Source organism: Carcharodon carcharias, assembly GCF_017639515.1.
Source record: "Carcharodon carcharias isolate sCarCar2 chromosome 3 unlocalized genomic scaffold, sCarCar2.pri SUPER_3_unloc_2, whole genome shotgun sequence".
NCBI classification, from domain to species: Eukaryota; Metazoa; Chordata; class Chondrichthyes; order Lamniformes; family Lamnidae; genus Carcharodon; species Carcharodon carcharias.
Window position 1 is genome coordinate 87,834 of NW_024470530.1, and position 23,368 is coordinate 111,201.

A 23,368-nucleotide genomic window follows, 5' to 3' on the forward strand; every position below is an offset into this window, starting at 1 on the left:
GAGAAAGGATCTAGGAAGAGTGGATTGGCATAAGTTGTTTTCTGGCAAGGATGTGTTCAGTAAGTGGAAGGCATTCAAAGGTGAAATTTTGAGAGTGCAGAGTTTGCATGTTCCTGTCAGGATTAAAGACAAAGTTAACAGGCATAGGGAACCTTGGTTTTCAAGGGATATTGGCAATCTAGTTGAGAAGCGAGAGGTGTATAGCAGGTATAGGCAACAAGAAGCAAATGAGGTACTTGTAGAGTATAGAAAATGTAAGAAAATACTAAAGGAAATCAGGAAGGCAAAAAAAAGACGAAGTTGTTTTGGCAGATAATGTGAAGGTAAACCTGAAGGGTTTCTACAAGTATATTAAGAGTAAAAGGATAGAAGGGACACAATTGGTCCCCTTGAAGATCAGAGTGGTCATCTATGTGTGGAGCCTCACGAGATGGGGGAGATCTTAAACAGTTTTTTTGCATCAGTATTTACTCAGGAAACTGGCATAGTGTATAAGGAAGGAAGGGGAACAAGCAGTAGTTTCATGGAACATATAGAGATTAAAGAGGAGGAGATGCTTGCTGCCTTACAGTGAATAAAGGTGGATAAATCCCCCGGGCCTGACATGATATTCCCTCGGACCTTGAGGGAGACTAGTGTAGAAATTGCAGGGGCCCTGGCAGAAATATTTAACATGTCCTTAGACACGGGTGAGGTGTCGGAGGATTGGAGGGTAGCTCATGTTGTTCCGTTGTTTAAAAAAGTCTCCAAAAGTAATCCAGGTAATTACAGGCCAGTGAGCCTGACGTCAGTAGTAGGTAAATTATTGGAAGGTGTTCTGAGAGATCGGATATATAATTATTTGGACAGCAAAGGGCTGATTAAGGATAGTCAGCATGGCTTTGTGCCTGGTAGGTCGTGTTTAATGAACCTTGTAGTGTTTTTCGAGGAGGTTACCAAGAAAGTAGATGAAGGAAAGGCTGTGGATGTTGTCTACATGGACTTTAGTGAGGCCTTTGACAAGGTCCCACATGGGAGGTTAGTTCAGAAGGTTTAGACACTTGGTCTCCAAGGAGAGGCTGTAAAGTGGATTCGAAATTGGCTGTGTGGGAGAAGACAGAGAGAGGTAGTGGATGATTGCTTCTCAGACTGGAGGTCTGTGACTAGTGGCGTGCCTCAGGGATCTGTGCTGGGACCATTGTTGTTTGTTGCCTATACCAATGATCTGGATGATAATGTGGTAAATTGGATCAGCAAGTTTGCTGATGACACTAAGATTGGAGGCGATGTGAACAGCGAGGAAGGCTTTCAAAGCTTGCAGAGAGATCTGGACCAACTGGAAAAATGGGCCAGAAAATGGCAGATGGAACTTAATGCAGAAAAGTGTGAGGTGTTACATTTTGGAAGGTCAAATCAAGGTAGGACATACGCAGTAAATGGTAGGGTACTGAGGAGTGTGGAGGAACAAAGGGATCTGGGAGTTCAGATACATAATTCCCTGAAAGTGGCGTCACAGGTAGACAGGGTTGTAAAGAAAGCTTTTGGCATACTGGCCTTCATAAATCAAAGTACTGAGTATAGGAGTTGGGATGTTATGGTGAGGTTGTATAAGACATTGGTGAGGCCAACTTTGGAGTTTTGTGTGCAGTTCTGGTCGCCTAACTACAGGAAGGATATCAGTAAGATTGAGAGAGTGCAGAGAAGATTTACTAGGATGTTGCCGGGTCTTAAGGAGTTGAGTTACAGGGAAAGATTAAACAGGTTAGGACTTTATTCCTTGGAGTGTAGAAGAATGAGGGGAGATATGATAGAATTTTACAAAATTCTGAGGGGTATAGACAAAGTAAATGCGAGTAGGCTCTTTCCACGTGGATTAGGAGAGTTAAGCATGAGAGGACATGGCTTTAGGGTGAAAGGGGAAAGGTTTATGGGGAACATTAGGAGGAACTTCTTCACTCAGAGAGTGGTGAGAGTGTGGAACAAGCTACCATCTGACGTGGTAAATGCGGGCTCACTCATAGGTTTTAAGAATAAATTGGATAGATACATGGATGGGAGAGGTCTGGAGGGTTACGGACTAGCTGCAGGTCAATGGGACTAGTGGAATAATATTTTGGCACAGACTAGAAGGGCCGAATGGCCTGTTTTCTGTGCTGTAGTGTTCTATGGTTCTAAGCACGTTGGGCCAATACCCATTGGAGTTTAGAAGAATGAGAGGTCCTTATTGAAATGCATGAGATCCTGCGGGGACTTGATAGGGTGGATACTCAGAGATGTTTCCATGTGTTGGGGAGACTAGAACCAGGAGAGACAGTTTAAGAATTAAGGTGAGATGGTGGTGCAGTTGTAAGACCACTGGGCTAATAATCTAGGTGCTCTTGGCAAATGGGTTCAAATCTCACCATGACAGCTGTGAAACTTCAATTAATAAATCTGGATTATAAAGCTAGCCTCAATAATGGTGACCATTGATTGTTGTAAAACCCCTTTTTTTATTCATTCACGGGATGTGGGCTTCACTGGCTGGGCCAGCAATTATTCCCCATCCCTAGTTACCCTTGAGAAGGTGGTGGTGAGCTGCCTTCTTGAACCACTGCAGTCCATGTGGTGTAGGTACACCCACAGTGCTATTAAGGAGAGAGCGAATGTCAATGGGGAGTCAGGAGGCGAGCTACTGGTCGCAGGATTCCTAGCCTCTGACCTGCTCTTGTAGCCACAGTATTTATATGGCTAGTCCAGTTCAGTTCCTGGTCAATGGTAACCCCCAGGATGTTGATAGTGGGGGATTCAGTGATGGTAATGCCATTGAATGTCAAGGGGCAATGGTTGGATTGTTTCATTTGGGAGATGGTCATTGCCTGACACTTGTGTGGCATGAATGTTACTTGCCACTTGTCAGCCCAAGCCTGGATATTGTCCAGGTCTTGCTGTATTTGGACAGGGACTGCTTCAGTATCTGAGGAGTCGCAAATGGTGCTGAACATTGTGCAATCAGCAGCAAGCATCCCCACTTCTGACCTTATGATGGAAGGAAGGTCATTGATGAAGCAGCTGAAGATGGTTGGACCGAGGACACTACCCTGAGGAACTCCTGCAGTGATGTCCTGGAGCTGAGATGACTGACCTCCAACAACCACAACCATCTTCCTTTGTGCTGGGTATGACTCCAACCAGCGGAGAGTTTCCCCCCTGATTCCCATTGACTGCAGTTTTGCCAGAGCTCCTTGATGCCACACTCGGTCAAACGCTGCCTTGATGTCAAGGGCAGTCACTCTCACCTCACTTCACCTTACCCTGGGAGTTTAGCCCCTTGTCCATGTTTGGACCAAGGCTGTAGGGAAGGAAATCTGCAGTCCTTACCTGGTCTGGCAACATGTGACTCCAAACCCACTTTTCTGTCTGCTCCTCACCCCCCTTGACTCCCTTGTCTCTCAGAAATCTGTCTAGCTCAGCCTTGAATATATTCAATGACCCAGCCTCCACTACTTTCTGGGGAAGAGAATTCCAAAGATTAATGCCCGTTCGAGAGAAAGAAATTCTCCTCATCTCCGTCTTAAACATTAGACCTCATATTCTTTTTTTTACTTATTTAGTCTTTCATGGGATGTGGAGATTGCTGACATAGCCAGCATTTGTTGTCCATCCCAAACTGCCCTTGAGCATAGAGGAATGAGGGGAGATATGATAGAAGTTTACAAAATTATGAGGGGTATAGACAGAGTAAATGCGAGTAGGGTCTTTCCAATTAGATTAGGAGCGATAAACGCGAGAGGACATGGCTTTAGTGTGAAAGGGGAAAGGTTTAAGGGGAACATTAGGGGGAACTTCTTCACTCAGAGAGTGGTGAGAGTGTGGAACGAGCTGCCATCTGATGTGGTAAATGTGGGCTCACTCTTAAGTTTTAAGGATAAATTAGATAGATACATGGATGGGAGAGGTCTGGAGGGTTATGGACTGGGTGCAGGTCAATGGGACTAGTGGAATAATATTTCGGCACAGACTAGAAGGGCCGAATGGCCTGTTTTCTGTGCTGTAGTGTTCTATGGTTCTATGGTTCTAAATGAGTGAATTGTTCAGCCAATTCAGAGGGTGTTATATAAGTCTCTGGCACATGAGTTATTGTGGGACTGAGTACAATACCGCCCACACAGTGATGTGAGAGAACGTGTGACCCGCACCAAGGGGTCAGCGTAGTGTTGGACAGAGCTGTGTTTAGGAGCAAGCATGGACCTTTATTATACCAATACATATATATAGTTTCTAGTAATTAATAAGTACTTACTGTGAACTACCTAAGACTGCAAATACCTTAAGACTGACTGAACTATGCCCTACACCTTGCAACATGATGGCAGCAAATGGAACAACTCAAACGTTTGCAGAGACTGCAGACGAAAATTAAAACTCTGGAAAACTGAAGGAAAAATCAAGCGTGCTTTGTGACCTGAAGGAAATTTGAGAAGTGAGGGTGCAGAGGAAATCGCCAGAGAAAAGCGCCAAAGAAAGGCTTTTCTTCATATTCGTACAAGGGATGTAGAATAGCATTTATTACCCATCCCTCGTTCAGAGGGCATTTAAGAGTCAACCGCTTTGCTGTGGGTCTGGAGTCACATGTAGGCCAGATCAGGTAAGGACGGCAGATTCCCTTCCTTAAAGGACATTAGTGACCCAGATGGGTTTTTACAACAATCGACAATGGTTTCATGGTCATCGTTAGCCTTTTAATTCCAGATTTTTATTGAATTGAGACCCATGTCCCCAGAACATTACCCTGGGTCTCTGGAACACCAGCCCAATGACAATACCCCGAGGCCACCACCTCCCAGCTAAATTCCTCACTGCAGCAGAAGACTCCACTGAAACTCATGGAAGTTTAGCTTCAATACCCAGTGTGTGCAGCGACAGCAGACCTAGCAGGGGGGGAACTAAAAATTTAAAATTCCTGGATAACACTAGCCTTGAAAAAAGTGAAATGCTGCAACGATCAGAGATTGACGTTTAAATTGCAGTCAGAGAAACCTGATTCCCGAGTCTGAATATATGATGGCCAAATTCTCTACCAACAGTGCAAAAAAAGATAATAATTTAAAATTAGTCTGTGGAGGCAGCTGTAAAAACACAGCAAAAGCCAGGATTTGGTGCTTCCAAGACCCTGGAACATCGCAGTAAAACGAGAATTCAGGCAGCCACTGTTGACAAAATATAATCACTGAGATTGTGAATGACATCACTGCAGGAGCCTGCCAAAACCAGCAAGGGAGGAAAACCCTTCGTGAAGACATGCACTGCCACGCAATCTTGGATTTTCAGAAACCTCTTAAAGCTGATCCTGCAGTTTAAAATATTTTAACCATGGATCAGAAACCCACTCTTCCAGATCAATTTGAACTTATCCAAGGCCCGGATCAATCACATAATTGGGGACTTTAGAGAAAGAGATTCCTTAGGTACATGATTGCTTCAGGTGTGGATAAAAAGACAGAAGCTGGACAAGTTAACACACTGCTTTATTCAGTAGGCCCAATAGCCAACGATATGATAGCTAGACAAGGGATCAATGAATCATCTGCAAAATTTGATGAAGTGTTAAAATCATTTGACGCTTATTTTAACCTCAGATGCAATAAGATCCTTGAAAGGGTGAAATTTACTAAACGTGTCAAAGAGCCAGAAGATCCTGTCAACTCCTTCATTCATGATCGGAATGGGATGGCTGAAGGCTGTGATTACAGTGACCTGAAATCTGAGCTGATCAGGGATAGAATAGTTGTAGGAGTGGCAGACGATGTACTCTCAGACAAGCTTCAAGCAAAGGATGATCTAACCCTTGAGGAAGTCACCCAGATTGTCAGACAATCTGAAATCTGTTTGCAGCACAGGTCCATATTAAGGGGAGAAAGCAACCCCGACTGTACAACCAGTGAAGCAGCACAGAAACAGGGACACTCCAGGCCAAGAGAAGCAATACCTTAACTGGCCAGTAGTCTAACCATGCCAACACTGTGGAGCACAGGAGATCCCAAAACAGTTCACAAGGTCGAGACAGCACACTAGGAGGCAACACAGCCATGAAACAAAAACAAAAATTGCTGGAAAAACTCAGCAGGTCTGACAGCATCTGTGGAGAGAAAGACAGAGTTAACGTTTCGAGTCCGTGTGACTCTTCTTCAGAACTGCTTTCTCTCCACAGATGCTGTCAGACCTGCTGAGTTTTTCCAGCAATTTCTGATCTTGTTTCAGACTTCCAGAATCCGCAGTATTTTGCTTTTAAGATCAGCCATGATCTTATTGAATGGCAGAGGAGGCTTGAGGGGCAGAATGGCCTGCTCCTGCTCCTACGTTCTATGTTCCTATGTTCCTAACAGTGACTCAGCAACCAACAAACCAAGAATTTGTTCACTCACTGTCTCTCTGACTCTCTGTCTCTCCCTGTCTCTGTCTCTCCATCTCTCTGTCGCTCCCTCCCTCCCTCTGTCTGTCTGTCTCTTCATCTTTCTCCTTCTCTGTTTGTCTCACCCTCTGAATGTCTCTCCATCTCTCACATTCCTCTCTCTTTCTGTCTCTGTCTCTCTGTCTCTCTGTCTGTCTCTGTCTCTATGTTGCTCCCACTCTCTGTCTCTCTGTTTGTCTCACTCTCTGTTTGTCTCTCCCTCACTCACATTCCTGTCTCTCTCTTTCACTCCGCTCCCAGCTGTGACTCTGTACATTACTATCAGGAGCTTTGTGCAATGGGTTTTGGCACAGGGCAAAGGTTGTATTTAGTCTGAGATCCACTCAAACACTGAGCATAAGCCCATACAGTCCAATCCACCCCAAGAACACAGTGCCAATCTTAGACTGTGTGAGGTATTCAATGAGTGTGGGGAGTGAAGCAAGTTGTCGGAATGAGAAGCAACTTGATTATCAAGTCCCAATTTCGTGGGAGCTTGCTGTGCCCAAATGAAAAAATGTGTCTACAATTGGGCAATATCTCATTGGCTAAGTACGAGGGGGATGGTCGGAGATTATGAACAAGCTATAGGAGTGTGTTGTTAGGGTTAGGGTTTGCTGCAGCATCCCTTCCCATATTGTGCGTTGCAGTGACTCAGGTGGTGTGTCTCAGTAACAGTGTGTGGTATCTCACTCTCACATCTCCCTGTGTTTCTGTAACAGTGTGTGGTATCTCACTCTCACATCTCCCTGTGTCTCAGTAACAGTGTGCAGTATCTCACTCTCACATCTCCCAGTGTCTCAGTAACAGTGTGCTGTATCTCACTCTCACATCTCCCTGTGTCTCAGTAACAGTGTGCAGTATCTCACTCTCACATCTCCCTGTGTCTCAGTAACAGTGTGCAGTATCTCACTCTCACATCTCCCTGTGTCTCAGTAACAGTGTGTGGTATCTCACTCTCACATCTCCCTGTGTCTCAGTAGCAGTGTGCGGTATCTCACTCTCACATCTCCCTGTATTTCAGTACCACTGTTTGGTATCTCACTCTCACATCTCCCTGTGTTTCAGTAACATTGTGCTGTATCTCATTCTCACATCTCCTTGTGTTTCAGTAACAGTGGGCAGTATCTCACTCTCACATCTCCCTGTGTCTCAGTAACAGTGTGCAGTATCTCACTCTCACATCTCCCTGTGTCTCAGTAACAGAGTGCAGTATCTCACTCTCACCTCTCCCTGTGTCTCAGTAACAGTGTGCAGTATGAACTCTCACATCTCCCTGTGTCTCAGTAACAGTATGCAGTATCTCTATCTCACTTCTCCCTGTGTCTCAGTAACAGTGTGCAGTATCTCACTCTCACATCTCCCTGTGTCTCAGTAACAGTGTGAGGTATCTCACTCTCACATGTCCCTGTGTCTCAGTAACAGTCTGCAGTATGAAATCTCACATCTCCCTGTGTCTCAGTAACAGTGTGCAGTATATCACTCTCATTTCTCCCTGTGTCTCAGTAACAGTCTGCAGTATCTCACTCTCACATCTCCCTGTGTCTCAGTAACTGTGTGCAGTATCTCACTCTCACATCTCCCTGTGTCTCAGTAACAGTGTGTGGTATCTCACTCTCACATCTCCCTGTGTCTCAGTAACAGTGTGCAGTATCTCACTCTCACATCTCCCTGTGTCTCAGTAACAGTGTGCAGTATCTCATTCTCACATCTCCCTGTGTCTCAGTAACAGTGTGTGGTATCTCACTCTCACATCTCCCTGTGTCTCAGTAACAGTGTGCAGTATCTCACTCTCACATCTCCCTGTGTCTCAGTAACAGTGTGTGGTATCTGACTCTCACATCTCCCTGTGTCTCTGTAACAGTGTGCAGTATCTCACTCTCACATCTCCCTGTGTCTCAGTAACAGTGTGCGTTATCTCACTCTCACATCTCCCTGTGTCTCAGTAACAGTGTGCAGTATCTCACTCTCGCATCTCCCTGTGTCTCAGTAACAAAGTGCAGTACCTCACTCTCAGATCTCCCTGTGTCTCAGTAACAGTTTGTGGTATCTCACTCGCACATCTCCCTGTGTCTCTGTAACAGTGTGCAGTATCTCACTCTCACATCTCCCTGTGTCTCAGTATCAGTGTGCAGTATCTCACTCTCACATCTCCCTGTGTCTCAGTAACAGTGTGCATTATCTCACTGTCACATCTCCCTGTGTTTCGGTAACAGTGTGAGGTATCTCACTCTCACATCTCCCTGTGTCTCAGTAACAGTTTACAGTATCTCACTCTCACATCTCCCTGTGTCTCAGTAACAGTGTGTGGTATCTCACTCTCACATCTCCCTGTGTCTCCGTAACAGTGTGCGGTATCTCACTCTCACATCTCCCAGTGTCTCAGTAACAGTGTGCAGTATCTCACTCTCACATCTCCCTGTGTCTCAGTAACAGTGTGTGGTATCTCACTCTCACATCTCCTTGTGTCTCAATAACAGTGTGCTGTATCTCACTCTCACATCTCCCTGTGTCTCAGTAACAGTGTTCCGTATCTCACTCTCACATCTCCCTGTGTCTCAGTAACAGTGTGCAGTATTTCACTCTCACATCTCCCTGTGTCTCAGTAACAGTGTGCAGTATCTCACTCTCACATCTCCCTGTGTCTCAGTAACAGTGTGCAGTATGAACTCTCACATCTCCCAGTATCTCAGTAACAGTGTGCAGTATCTCACTCTCACATCTCCCTGTGTCTCAGTATCAGTGTGCAGTATCTCACTGTCACATCTCCCTGTGTTTCAGTAACAGTGTGCAGTATCTCACTCTCACATCTCCCTGTGTCTCAGTAACAGTGTGCAGTATCTCACTCTCACATCTCCCTGTGTCCCAGTAACAGTGTGCAGTATTTCACTCTCACATCTCCCTGTGTCTCAGTAACAGTGTGCAGTATCTCACTCTCACATCTCCCTGTGTCTCAGTAACAGTGTGCAGTATCTCACTCTCACATCTCCCTGTGTCTCTGTAACAGTGTGTGGTATCTCACTCTCACATCTCCCTGTGTCTCAATAACAGTGTGCAGTATCTCACTCTCACATCTCCCTGTGTCTCAGTAACAGTGTGCTGTATCGCACTCTCAAATCTCCCTGTGTCTCAGTAACAGTGTGTGGTATCTCACTCTCACATCTCCCAGTGTCTCAGTAACAGTGTGTGGTATCTCACTCTCACATCTCCCTGTGTCTCAGTAACAGTGTGCAGTATCTCACTCTCACATCTCCCTGTGTTTCAGTAACAGTGTGCATTATCTCACTCTCACATCTCCCTGTGTCTCAGTAACAGTGTGCAGTATCTCACTCTCACATCTCCCTGTGTTTCAGTAACAGTGTGCTGTATCTCACTCTCACATCTCCCTGTGTCTCAGTAACAGTGTGCAGTATCTCACTCTCACATTACGTGTGTTTCACTTACTCTGTGTAGAACCTCATTATTGAGCATTTTTGGATTCACTTACAATTCTTTTGTTTCCCCAGGTGAGGCAGGGGAATGTCCTGGCGATTGAGAGCACTTACCTGGCGATGGACACCGAGGAAGGGGTTGAGGTGGTTTGGAATGAAGTTCACTTCACTGATCCTCGGGTTTTCTCGAATCATGAAGTAAGCCCCCTATCACACTGGCTGCATCACATCAGCAGCTTGTCTTTATATAGCACCTTGAACATAGTCAAGTGTCATGTTGTGAGGCACTCTCAGTCCTCTAAATGAGCTATATTTCAAACTGATCTAGCAACTGGGCATCCATGAGGCACTGTTGGCCATCAGCAGCAGCAGAATTGTATTCGAACACAATCTGTAACCTCATGGCCCGGCTTATCCCCCACTCAACCATTACCATCAAGCCTGGGGATCAGCAGTAACTAGTTCAATGAAGAGAGCAGGAGGGCATGTCAGGACCAGCACCAGGCATATCTAAAAATGAGGTGTCTACCTGGAGAAGCTATAATACAGGACTGCTTGTGTACCAAACAGCATAAGCAGCAAGTGATAGACAGAGCTAAGCGATCCCACAACCAATGGATCAGATCTAAGCTCTGCAGTCCTGCCACATCCAGTCGTGAACAGTGGTGGACAATTAAACAACTCACTGGAGGAGGAGGCTCCACAAATATCCCCATCCTCAATGATGGAGGCGCCCAGCACATCAGTGCAAAAGATAAGGCTGAAGCATTTGCTACAATCTTCAGTCGGAAGTGCCCAGTGGATGATCCATCTCGGCCTCCTCCAGAGGTCCCCAGCATCACAGATGCCAGTCTTCAGACAATTCGATTCACTCCGCGTGACGTCAAGAAGTGACTGAAGGCACTGGATACTGCAAAGTCTATGAGCCCTGACAATATTCAGGCAATAATACTGAAGACTTGTGCTCCAGAACTTGCCATGCCCCTAGCCAATCTGTTCCAGTACAGCTACAACACTGGCATCTACCCGGCTGTGTGGAAAATTCCCCAGGTATGTCCTGTACACAAAAAGCAGGACAAATCCCACCCAACGAATTACTGCCCCATCGGTCTACTCTCGATTATCAGTAAAGTAATGGAATGGGTCATCAACAGTGCTATCAAGCGACACTTGCTTAGCAATAACCTGCTCACTGATGCTCAGTTTGGGTTCCGCCAGGGTCACTCAGCTCCTGACCTCATTACAGCCTTGGTTCAAACATGGACAAAAGAGCTGAACTCCCGAGGTGAGGTGAGAGTGACTGCCCTTGTCATCAAGGCAGCATTTGACCGAGTGTGGCATCAAGGAGCCCTAGCAAAACTGAGGTCAATGGGAATCGGGGGAAAACTCTCCACTGGCATAAAGGGAGATGGTTGTGGTTGTTGGAGGTCAGTCATCTCAGCTCCAGGACATCACTGCAGGAGTTCCTCAGGGTAGTGTCCTAGGCCCAACCATCTTCAGCTGCTTCATCAATGACCTTCCTTCCATCATAAGGTCAGAAGTGGGGATGTTCGCTGATGATTGCACAATGTTCAGCACCATTCGCGACGACTCAGATACTGAAGCAGTCCATGTCCAAATGCAGCAAGACCTGGACAATATCCAGGCTTGGGCTGACAAATGGCAAGTAACATTCACACCACACAAGTGTCAGGCAATAACAAAAACAGAATTACCTGGAAAAACTCAGCAGGTCTGGCAGCATCGGCGGAGAAGAAAAGAGTTGACGTTTCGAGTCCTCATGACCCTTTGACAGAACTTCAGTTCGAGTCCAAGAAATATAAGCTGGTTTAAGAACTCAAGTTCTGTCGAAGGGTCATGAGGACTCGAAACGTCAACTCTTTTCTTCTCCGCCGATACTACCAGACCTGCTGAGTTTTTCCAGGTAATTCTGTTTTTGTTTTTGTTTTGGATTTCCAGCATCCGCAGTTTTTTTGTTTTTATAAGTGTCAGGCAATGACCATCTCCAACAAGAGAGAATCCAACCAGCACTCCTTGACTTTCAGTGGAATTACCATCACTGAATCCCCCACTATCAACATCCTGGGGGTTACCATTCACCAGAAACTAAACTGGACCAGTCATATAAATACTGTGGCTACAAGAGCAGGTCAGAATCGTGCAATCGGTAACCCACCTCCTGACTCCCCAAAGCCTGTCCACCATCTACAAGGCACAAGTCAGGATTGTGATGGAATACTCCCCACTTGCCTGATTGAGTGCAGCTCCCACAACACTCAAGAAGCTTGACACCATCCAGGACAAAGCAGCCCTGCTTGATTGGCACCACATCCACAAACATTCACTCCCTCCACCACCGACGCACTGTAGCAGCAGTGTGTACCATCTACAAGATGCACTGCAGCACCTTACTAACACATAACCACTACCATCTAGAAGGACAAGGACAGCAGATAGATGGGTTCACCACCACCTGGAAGTTCCCCTCCAAGTCACTCACCATCCTGACTTGGAAATATATCGCCGTTCCTTCACTGTCGCTGGGTCAAAATCCTGGAACTCCCTCCCGAACAGCACTGTGGGTGTACCTACACCACATGGACTGCAGCGGTTCAAGAAGGCAGCTCACCACCAACTTCTCAAGGGCAACTAGGGATGGGAAATAAGTCCTGGCTGAGCCAATGATGCCCACATCCTGTGAATGAATAAAAAAAAGATTCCTGGATCTGCTACAACAAAGCTCTGGAACCCTCCTGCCAAAGACACCTGAAGTCCATCTTGAGTATTCGGTGGCAGAACATTATCAGAAAGGTGTGGTCGTACATCAGGCTCCAGAGATTTAAGCTTTGGTGGGCTGCCCATATCTCCTCCAGAGATGATTACAGAATCCCCAGGCAAACCTTCCATGAGGAACTCAGAACAAATAACATCAAGGTGGTCGCTGCAAACAATATTGAGCCATAGAAAGTTTACAGCACAGAAAGAGGCCACCCAGCCCATCATGCGTGCACCAGCCGAGGAATGAGCCATGAGCATCTCATCTAACCCCACTTCCCAGCACTCGGTCCGTAGCTCTGTAGGTTACAGTGCTCAAGGTGCATATTCAGATACCTTTTAAATGAGTTGAGGGTTTCTGCCTCTACTACCCTTTCAGGCAGCGAGTTCCAGACCCCATTTTCCTCATCTCCCCTTTAACCTTTAAACCTATGACCCCAAGTCACTGAGCTCTCTGCTAAAGTAAAAGTGCCTGAGCCCCCACTTCCTGATCTCTCTCCTCAGCTCCTTTATCAGACTAAGAGGTGTCCAGGTGACATTCTTCATCACTCTCCTGAGTTTGTAACAATAAATATCGTAGAACCATCGAATCAAACAGCTCAGGAGGCAAGTCAGACTGTTTGTCAGTTCTTTAAAAAATCTCTCATTAATTCCACTGCTCTACTCTTTTCCTGTAAACATGCAAAATCACCCTTTTCCAGTATTTATTCCATTCCCTGTTACTATTGAATCTGCTTCCACTGGCCTTTCAGACAGCATCTCATTTTGTAACCTTGTCTGATACACACCTATCCTGTATATGTGACCTTGTCTGATACACACCTATCCTGTATATGTGACCTTGTCTGATACACACCTATCCTGTATATGTGACCTTGTCTGATACACACCTATCCTGTATATGTGACCTTGTCTGATACACACCTATCCTGTATATGTGACCTTGTCTGATACACACCTATCCTGTATATGTGACCTTGTCTGATACAAACCTATCCTGTATATGTGACCTTGTCTGATACACACCCATCCTGTATATGTGACCCTGTCTGGTACTCACCCATCATGTATATGTGACCCTGTCTGGTACTCACCCATCCTGTATATGTGACCCTGTCTGGTACTCACCTATCCTATATATGTGACCTTTTCTGGTACACACCCATTCTATACTAGTGACCTTGTCTCTATGGTACACACCTATCCTGTACATGTGACCCTGTCTCAATGGTACACACCCATCCTGTAAATATGACCCTGTCTCTATGGTACATGCCCAACCTGTACAAGTGACTGTGTCTGGTACACACCCATCCTGTATATGTGACCCTGTCTGGTACTCACCCATCCTGTATATGTGACCCTGTCTGGTACTCACCCATCCTATATATGTGACCTTTTCTGGTACACACCCATTCTATACTAGTGACCTTGTCTCAATGGTACACACCCATCCTGTAAATATGACCCTGTCTCTATGGTACATGCCCATCCTGTACAAGTGACTGTGTCTGGTACACACCCATCCTGTATATGTGACCCTGTCTGGTACACACCCATCCTGTACAGGCGACCCTGTCTGGTACTCACCCATCCTGCATATGTGATCCTGTCTCTTACATGCTCATTCTGTATATGTGACCTTGTCTGGAACACACCCATCTTGTACATGTCTTTAACAGTGATTTTCCTCTTTGCCTCTTGACAGGAGTTTCAGAGAGAGAGAGCAGATTACAGAGATATGAGGAGAAAAAGCCAGCTAGCTATTATTGTGGAATTACTGGAATCTTCCACATACAGGAGCAAGAGACTTTAGGTCTTTTTCCTTTCAGGCTAGGAGCTAATTGGCTGCACTGCCCTCACGCAAAACTAGGTCACCAATTAAAACATTGTTGCCAGGCAGCTCCTTTGGTCCAGGACTCCTTTCTGGCACCATCCTGCCTTTCGTGACACACTCTGTTCCAGGATTGGAACATTGTATATATCTCTCATCCTGTTCCAGTGGTCATGTCTTTCAACTTGCAGCCATTGTAATTTTAAACCACAGTCCAACAGAAATAAAAAGACATGTTCCTTACAACAGGTACAGGGTGGGTGCACAGCAGACAGGGTCACAGGCACAGGGTGGGGGTGTAGCAGACAGGGTCACAGGCACAGGGTGGGTGTGTAGCAGACAGGGTCACAGGTACAGGGTGGGTGCACAGCAGACAGGGTCACAGGCACAGGGTGCGTGCACAGCAGACAGGGTCACAGGCACAGGGTGGGTGCACAGCAGACAGGGTCACAGGCACAGGGTGGGTGCACAGCAGACAGGGTCACAGGTACAGGGTGGGTGTGTAGCAGACAGGGTCACAGGCACAGGGTGGGTGCACAGCAGACAGGGTCACAGGCACAGGGTGGGTGCACAGCAAACAGGGTCACAGGCACAGGGTGGGTGCACAGCAGACAGGGTCACAGGCACAGGGTGGGTGCACAGCAGACAGGGTCACAGGCACAGTGTGGCTGCACAGCAGACAGGGTCACAGGCACAGGGTGGGTGCACAGCAGACAGGGTCACAGGCACAGGGTGGGTGCACAGCAGACAGGGTCACAGGTACAGGGTGGGTGCACAGCAGACAGGGTCACAGGCACAGGGTGGGTGCACAGCAGACAGGGTCACAGGCACAGGGTGGGTGCACAGCAGACAGGGTCACAGGTACAGGGTGGGTGTGTAGCAGACAGGGTCACAGGCACAGGGTGGGTGCACAGCAGACAGGGTCACAGGTACAGGGTGGGTGTGTAGCAGACAGGGTCACAGGCACAGGGTGGGTGCACAGCAGACAGGGTCACAGGCACAGGGTGGGTGCACAGCAGACAGGGTCACAGGTACAGGGTGGGTGTGTAGCAGACAGGGTCACAGGCACAGGGTGGGTGCACAGCAGACAGGGTCACAGGTACAGGGTGGGTGAGAAGCAGACAGGGTCACAGGCACAGGGTGGGTGCACAGCAGACAGGGTCACAGGCACAGGGTGGGTGCACAGCAGACAGGGTCACAGGTACAGGGTGGGTGTGTAGCAGACAGGGTCACAGGCACAGGGTGGGTGCACAGCAGACAGGGTCACAGGTACAGGGTGGGTGCACAGCAGACAGGGTCACAGGCACAGGGTGGGTGCACAGCAGACAGGGTCACAGGTACAGTGTGGGTGCACAGCAGACAGGGTCACAGGTACAGGGTGGGTGCACAGCAGACAGGGTCACAGGTACAGGGTGGGTGTGTAGCAGACAGGGTCACAGGCACAGGGTGGGTGCACAGCAGACAGGGTCACAGGTACAGGGTGGGTGTGTAGCAGACAGGGTCACAGGCACAGGGTGGGTGTGTAGCAGACAGGGTCACAGGTACAGGGTGGGTGCACAGCAAACAGGGTCACAGGCACAGGGTGGGTGCACAGCAGACAGGGTCACAGGTACAGTGTGGGTGCACAGCAGACAGGGTCACAGGTACAGGGTGGGTGCACAGCAGACAGGGTCACAGGTACAGGGTGGGTGTGTAGCAGACAGGGTCACAGGCACAGGGTGGGTGTGTAGCAGACAGGGTCACAGGCACAGGGTGGGTGCACAGCAGACAGGGTCACAGGTACAGGGTGGGTGTGTAGCAGACAGGGTCACAGGCACAGGGTGGGTGTGTAGCAGGTGGACTTGGCTCAGCCACAAGTGCTCAACCAGTGAACTAAACACTGAAAGTGCTGGAAGATCACCTCATCTCATCAACAAGAATTGAAAGGAATTTGGAAGACTTTGATCAAAATCAACCCATCGAATCCTATTCTCTGGATTTGGTGATATTGAACTGTTTTATCTCACTCTTAAAATCCATGATTTTGCATGTCTTGTGTGTGCATGTAGGGATTTAAGACGGGATAGAACTTAAGTTATTGAGTTAGAAATTAGCACTTCACAATTCTTTCTTTTGCCACTAGTTAGAGACAATTTGTTCAGTAAACAGTTATTTACTTGTTAAGTTTACAAACCTGGTGCTCGTATTCCGTTAACCTAAATTAAAGAGTTAGGTAGAATTGGGGCAATCTGGTGGTTTGGTCAAATTTTTCACATTTGTGGTGGCTCAGGGAGCAGTGAGGCTGATATTACAGCGCACTATCCCCAGTGAGGCTGATATTACAGCGCACTATCCCCAGTGAGGCTGATATTACAGCGCACTATCCCCAGTGAGGCTGATATTACAGCGCACTATCCCCAGTGAGGCTGACATTACAGCGCACTATCCCCAGTGAGGCTGACATTACAGCGCACTATCCCCAGTGAGGCTGACATTACAGCGCACTATCCCCAGTGAGGCTGACATTACAGCGCACTATCCCCAGTGAGGCTGATATTACAGCGCACTATCCCCAGTGAGGCTGATATTACAGCGCACTATCCCCAGTGAGGCTGATATTACAGCGCACTGTCCCCAGTGAGGCTGATATTACAGCGCACTGTCCCCAGTGAGGCTGATATTACAGCGCACTATCCCCAGTGAGGCTGATATTACAGCGCACTATCCCCAGTGAGGCTGATATTACAGCGCACTATCCCCAGTGAGGCTGATATTACAGCGCACTATCCCCAGTGAGGCTGATATTACAGCGCACTATCCCCAGTGAGGCTGATATTACAGCGCACTATCCCCAGTGAGGCTGATATTACAGCGCACTATCCCCAGTGAGGCTGATATTACAGCGCTCTATCCCCAGTGAGGCTGATATTACAGCGCACTATCCCCAGTGAGGCTGACATTACAGCGCACTATCCCCAGTGAGGCTGACATTACAGCGCACTATCCCCAGTGAGGCTGACATTACAGCGCACTATCCCCAGTGAGGCTGACATTACAGCGCACTATCCCCAGTGAGGCTGACATTACAGCGCACTATCCCCAGTGAGGCTGATATTACAGCGCACTATCCCCAGTGAGGCTGATATTACAGCACACTATCTCCAGTGAGGCTGATATTACAGCGCACTATCCCCAGTGAGGCTGATATTACAGCGCACTATCCACAGTGGGGCTGATATTACAGCGCACTATCCCCAGTGAGGCTGATATTACAGCGCACTATCCCCAGTGAGGCTGATATTACAGCGCACTGTCCCCAGTGAGGCTGATATTACAGCGCACCATCCCCAGTGAGGCTGATATTACAGCGCACTATCCCCAGTGAGGCTGATATTACAGCGCACTATCCCCAGTGAGGCTGATATTACAGTGCACTGTCCCCAGTAAGGCTGATATTACAGCGCACTATCCCCAGTGAGGCTGATATTACAGCGCACTATCCCCAGTGATGCTGATATTACAGCGCACTATCCCCAGTGAGGCTGATATTACAGCGCACTATCCCCAGTGAGGCTGATATTACAGCGCACTATCCCCAGTGAGGCTGATATTACAGCGCACTATCCCCAGTGAGGCTGATATTACAGCGCACTATCCCCAGTGAGGCTGATATTACAGCGCACTATCCCCAGTGAGGCTGATATTACAGCGCACTATCCCCAGTGAGGTTGATATTACAGCGCACTATCCCCAGTGAGGCTGATATTACAGCGCACTATCCCCAGTGAGGCTGATATTACAATGCACTATCCCCAGTGAGGCTGATATTACAGCGCACTATCCCCAGTGAGGCTGATATTACAGCGCACTGTCCCCAGTGAGGCTGATATTACAGCGCACTATCCCCAGTGAGGCTGATATTACAGCGCACTGTCCCCAGTGAGGCTGATATTACAGCGCACTATCCCCAGTGAGGCTGATATTACAGCGCACTATCCCCAGTGAGGCTGATATTACAGCGCACTATCACCAGTGAGGCTGATATTACAGCGCACTATCCCCAGTGAGGCTGATATTACAGCGCACTGTCCCCAGTGAGGCTGATATTACAGCGCACTATCCCCAGTGAGGCTGATATTACAGCGCACTATCCCCAGTGAGGCTGATATTACAGCGCACTGTCCCCAGTGAGGCTGATATTACAGCGCACTATCCCCAGTGAGGCTGATATTACAGCGCACTGTCCCCAGTGAGGTTGATATTACAGCGCACTATCCCCAGTGAGGCTGATATTACAGTGCACTATCCCCAGTTAGGTTGATATTACAGCGCACTATCCCCAGTGAGGCTGATATTACAGCGCACCATCCCCAGTAAGGCTGATATTATAGCGCACTATCCCCAGTGTGGCTGATATTACAGCGCACCATCCCCAGTGAGGCTGATATTACAGCGCACTATCCCCAGTGAGGCTGATATTACAGCGCACTATCCCCAGTGAGGCTGATATTACAGCCCACTATCCCCAGTGAGGCTGATATTACAGCGCACTGTCCCCAGTGAGGCTGATATTACAGCGCACCATCCCCAGTGAGGCTGATATTACAGCGCACTATCCCCAGTGAGGCTGATATTACAGCCCACTATCCCCAGTGAGGCTGATATTACAGCTCACAATCCCCAGTGAGGCTGATATTACAGCGCACTATCCCCAGTGAGGCTGATATTACAGCGCACTATCCCCAGTGAGGCTGATATTACAGCGCACTATCCCCAGTGAGGCTGACATTACAGCGCACTATCCCCAGTGAGGCTGATATTACAGCGCACTATCCCCAGTGAGGCTGATATTACAGCGCACTGTCCCCAGTGAGGCTGATATTACAGCGCACTATCCCCAGTGAGGCTGATATTACAGCGCACTATCCCCAGTGAGGCTGATATTACAGCGCACTATCCCCAGTGAGGCTGATATTACAGCGCACTATCCCCAGTGAGGCTGATATTACAGCGCACTATCCCCAGTGAGGCTGATATTACAGCGCACTATCCCCAGTGAGGCTGATATTACAGCGCACTGTCCCCAGTGAGGCTGATATTACAGCGCACCATCCCCAGTGAGGCTGATATTACAGCGCACTATCCCCAGTGAGGCTGATATTACAGCACACCATCCCCAGTGAGGCTGATATTACAGCGCACTATCCCCAGTGAGGCTGATATTACAGCGCACTGTCCCCAGTGAGGCTGATATTACAGCGCACTGTCCCCAGTGAGGCTGATATTTCAGCGCACCATCCCCAGTGAGTCGATATTACAGCGCACCATCCCCAGTGAGTCGATATTACAGCGCACTATCCCCAGTGAGTCAATATTACAGCGCACTCTCCCCAGTGAGTCGATATTACAGCGCACTATCCCCAGTGAGTCGATATTACAGCGCACTATCCCCAGTGAGTCAATATTACAGCGCACTCTCCCCAGTGAGTCGATATTACAGCGCACTATCCCCAGTGAGTCGATATTACAGCGCACTTTCCCCAGTGAGTCAATATTACAGCGCATTATCCCCAGTGAGTCGATATTACAGCGCACTATTCCCAGTGAGTCGAAATTACAGCGCACTATCCCCAGTGAGTCGATATTACAGCACATTATCCCCAGTGAGTCAATATTATAGCGCATCATCCCCAGTGAGTCGATATTACAGCGCACTATCCCCAGTGGGTTGATATTATAGTGCACTATCCCCAGTGAATCATGACAAAGTGACCCTGTCTGGCACACACCATCCTGTATATGTGACCCTGTCTCTGTGGTACACACCCATCCTGCATATGTGACCCTGTCTGGTACTCACCCATGTTGTATATGTGATATCGAGGCTCAGTGATGGAGTGCGGAAGGAGGTGTGGATCTCTCTGGTTCTATGCATTCCTCTTACCGATTCTAACTCTGTCATTATTTCTACAGGAGAATATTAAGTTGGTTTTTGAACACTTCATGCAGCTCGAGCACCCCAATATTGTCAAATTTCACAAGTACTGGATAGACAGCAGAGAGACCCCTGCCAGAAAGCCATCGGCTGGAGAGACCCTCACCAGAGAGATCCCTGCTGGAGAGACCCTCACCAGGGTGAGCCATTTTGGGACAGCAATCCACTGTATCCACTGTAGAAAAGACGATGAACATTTTTCAGTGCAGTAATGGAAGACAGGGCATAAGGAGAGAGAGGCAGGTTTGGGGACTGGGGCACAATGATCTGAAGGGTGATGCTATGATCAGGAATGGGGCACAATAATTAGGTTTTTCTTTTTTACTCTTTCATTCTTTTATAAAGATGTGAGGGTCCCTGGGAGGTTGCGGAGGGGTAAAAGCAAAAAACTGCGGATGCTGGAAATCCAGAACAAAAACAAAAATAGGGAAAAACTCAGCAGGTCTGATGGCATCTGCAGAGAGGAACACAGTTAACATTTCGAGTCCGTGTGACTCTTCAACAGAACTAAGTAAACATAGAAAAGAGGTGAAATATAAACTGGTTTAAGGGAGGGTGGGTGAGACAAGAAGAACTGTATAGAGGGCCAGTGATAGGTAGAGATAACCAAAAGATGTCACAGATAAAAGGACAAAGAGGTGTTGAAGGTGGTGATATTAACTAAGGAATGTGATAATAAAGGTACAGATAGGGTGAGGAGGGGATTTACCTACACCACAGGGACTGCAGTGGTTCAAGAAGACAGTTCACCACCACCTTCTCAAGGGTAACTAGGGATGGACAATAAATGCTGCTCTAGCTTAGAAAGAATAATAAAAATGTGTGGGGCACAATGTTCAGAAAGGTGTATAAGGATAACCTGTAACAGGCAGCCTGACCAGTGATAGGGAAACTTTCAGGCAAGTTACTCCAGAGCCAAATTAATTGTCTCTTTGTAAAATATGGGCTGACCAATGAGAGCTAGCACCAAAAGGCAAATCCTGAATGACTAAGTTGATTGAATTATTTGATGGAGGAATGGGGAGGGTTGATGAGGAGAGAGCTTCAATGTTGTGAATCTGGGCTTTCAAAAGGCTGTAATAAAAAATCACATAAGAAGGAGGTGGTGCTCTTGCTGATATCAAATCAGCGATGGGACAGGAAGCAGAAGAATGTGCCGATCTGCTCCTGCAACACTCTGTCCACATTATCCTCTGACACCCTGAGGCTGGAATATTACACTCACCGGGTGGATGGACGCCTGACCTGATCGAGTGTAAAATGATGTTGGGCAAGCGTCCCGACACCATCGCGCACTCACACAATATCTCGGTCAGCGGGCAGGCGTGGGAGGTGGCAGTGCGCCCACTGGTAATTAACAGGCCTATTAAGGCCACTAAATTACCAATTAAATTAGATTTCTCGCTGCCCGTCCAACCTTCCGGCTGGAGGCCAAGTGTTAGGAAGCCTCATCCACGGACAGGATGAGGTTTCCAACAGCAAAGAAAAATTAAATAAAAACTTTTTACATTTCATCCATAACATGTCCCTGCTCAGGGAGCCAGAGTCACATGAGGTAACATGTTTCTTTTGAACATTTTACAATTCTTGATTTTTAATTTTATCTCCCTGAGGCAGCTCTGTGCCTGGGGGAGCTTTTCCTGTGCTAGGTCACCAAGTTCCCCGCTTGCCCCCTCCCACAGGCAGCGCTGAGCACTGCAGCCCACATTTCACACTGGGCGGGCCTTAATGGACCAGCGTGAAGTCATGGTCGGCTTCCTGATGGCTCCTCACTGCAACTGTCCAGCACACCCAGAGAGGAAGAACCCTGGCCTTAGTGTTCAAATTTCAACCGTAAATGTGTTCAACGATGGAGCATCCTCAACCCTCTGGGGTAGAGAATTCCAAAGATTCACAACCCTGTGAGTGAAGACATTTCTCCTCACCTCAGTCCTAAATGATTGGCCCCTTATCCTGAGAAGGGTAAGTTCCAGAGGAGTAGGGGGTCAAGTCAGGTGGTGATTTGGTGATAAGAGCTGCCTCGTCACAGTGATGTACTGGGCAAGGCAACTGGTGGAGGCCTCAGAGCGGGAAGGTGTCAACAGGGGTGTCAAGGGCCTTCTTCATAAATGAACAGAAACTCTGGAGGGAGTTGCAAAGAGGGCCAGTGAGATCCAATCGGCTGCCAGAGTTCACTGGGTCAGCACTGGAACGAGTGCGTTTAATGGGAAGAGAGTGAGAAAGGTTTGCCCTCAGGGGTTGCAGTGGTCAGTGGGAGAATAGAATGGGGCAGTTAGAGTTACTGCTTGTGAGGAGCAGCAGTAGGTTTGTCAGTGCCGCAGAGAGCGGAATGGGGTGGGGGGGGGGCTGCGAACATATGAACATAGGAATTAGGAACAGGAGTAGACCACTCGGCCCCTTGAGCCTGCTCCGCCATTCAATATTATCACGGCTGATCTGAGTGTAACCTCAACCCCACATCCCTCCCTACCCCCCTTAACCCTTCACCCACCTTGTTTATCAAAAATATAATCACCTCTGCCTTAAAATTACTCAAGGGGCAGAAAATTACACTTGGCAGGTGGGCGCGCACATGACACGCTGGAGTGTGAAATAATGCGTGTAGACATTGGCCCAGCCTTCCTGGGCGAGCGGCAGAGCTGGGCAGAGCTGGGCAGAGCTGGGCAGGGCATCCGCTGCCAATGACAAGGCCTAGTAAGGCCAGTGAGTTAACAATTGTGTTGAATTTTTCACTGCCTGTTCAGCCTTGCGGTTGGCAGGGTAGGTGAAAAGGCCAAGGGGCCTTTGCGTTTTTAGCAATCCTCATCCACGGGCAGAATGAGGTTTCCTAAAGCAAATCAAAATCAAATAAAAATTTAACACTTGAATTAAAAACATGTCCCTGCTCATGTGACTGAGTCACATTAGGGGGGCATGTTTGATGACATTTTTATTTCTTTTATTAT

At 47.8% G+C, this 23,368-nt stretch overlaps 1 protein-coding gene across 1 annotated transcript in view; it reads left to right on the forward strand.

Moving 5' to 3' along the window:
- Positions 1–9,915: 9,915 nt before the first annotated feature.
- The window catches only part of LOC121273394 (nuclear receptor-binding protein 2-like), a gene marked incomplete at both ends in the record, with an annotated part of 42,149 nt that continues 28,696 nt past the window's right edge, over positions 9,916–23,368 (forward strand). Inside the window, 2 exons of the mRNA XM_041180572.1 lie at positions 9,916–10,038; positions 20,402–20,512. Coding sequence (XP_041036506.1) covers positions 9,916–10,038; positions 20,402–20,512 — 234 coding nt within the window. The remainder of the gene's footprint in view (positions 10,039–20,401; positions 20,513–23,368) is intronic.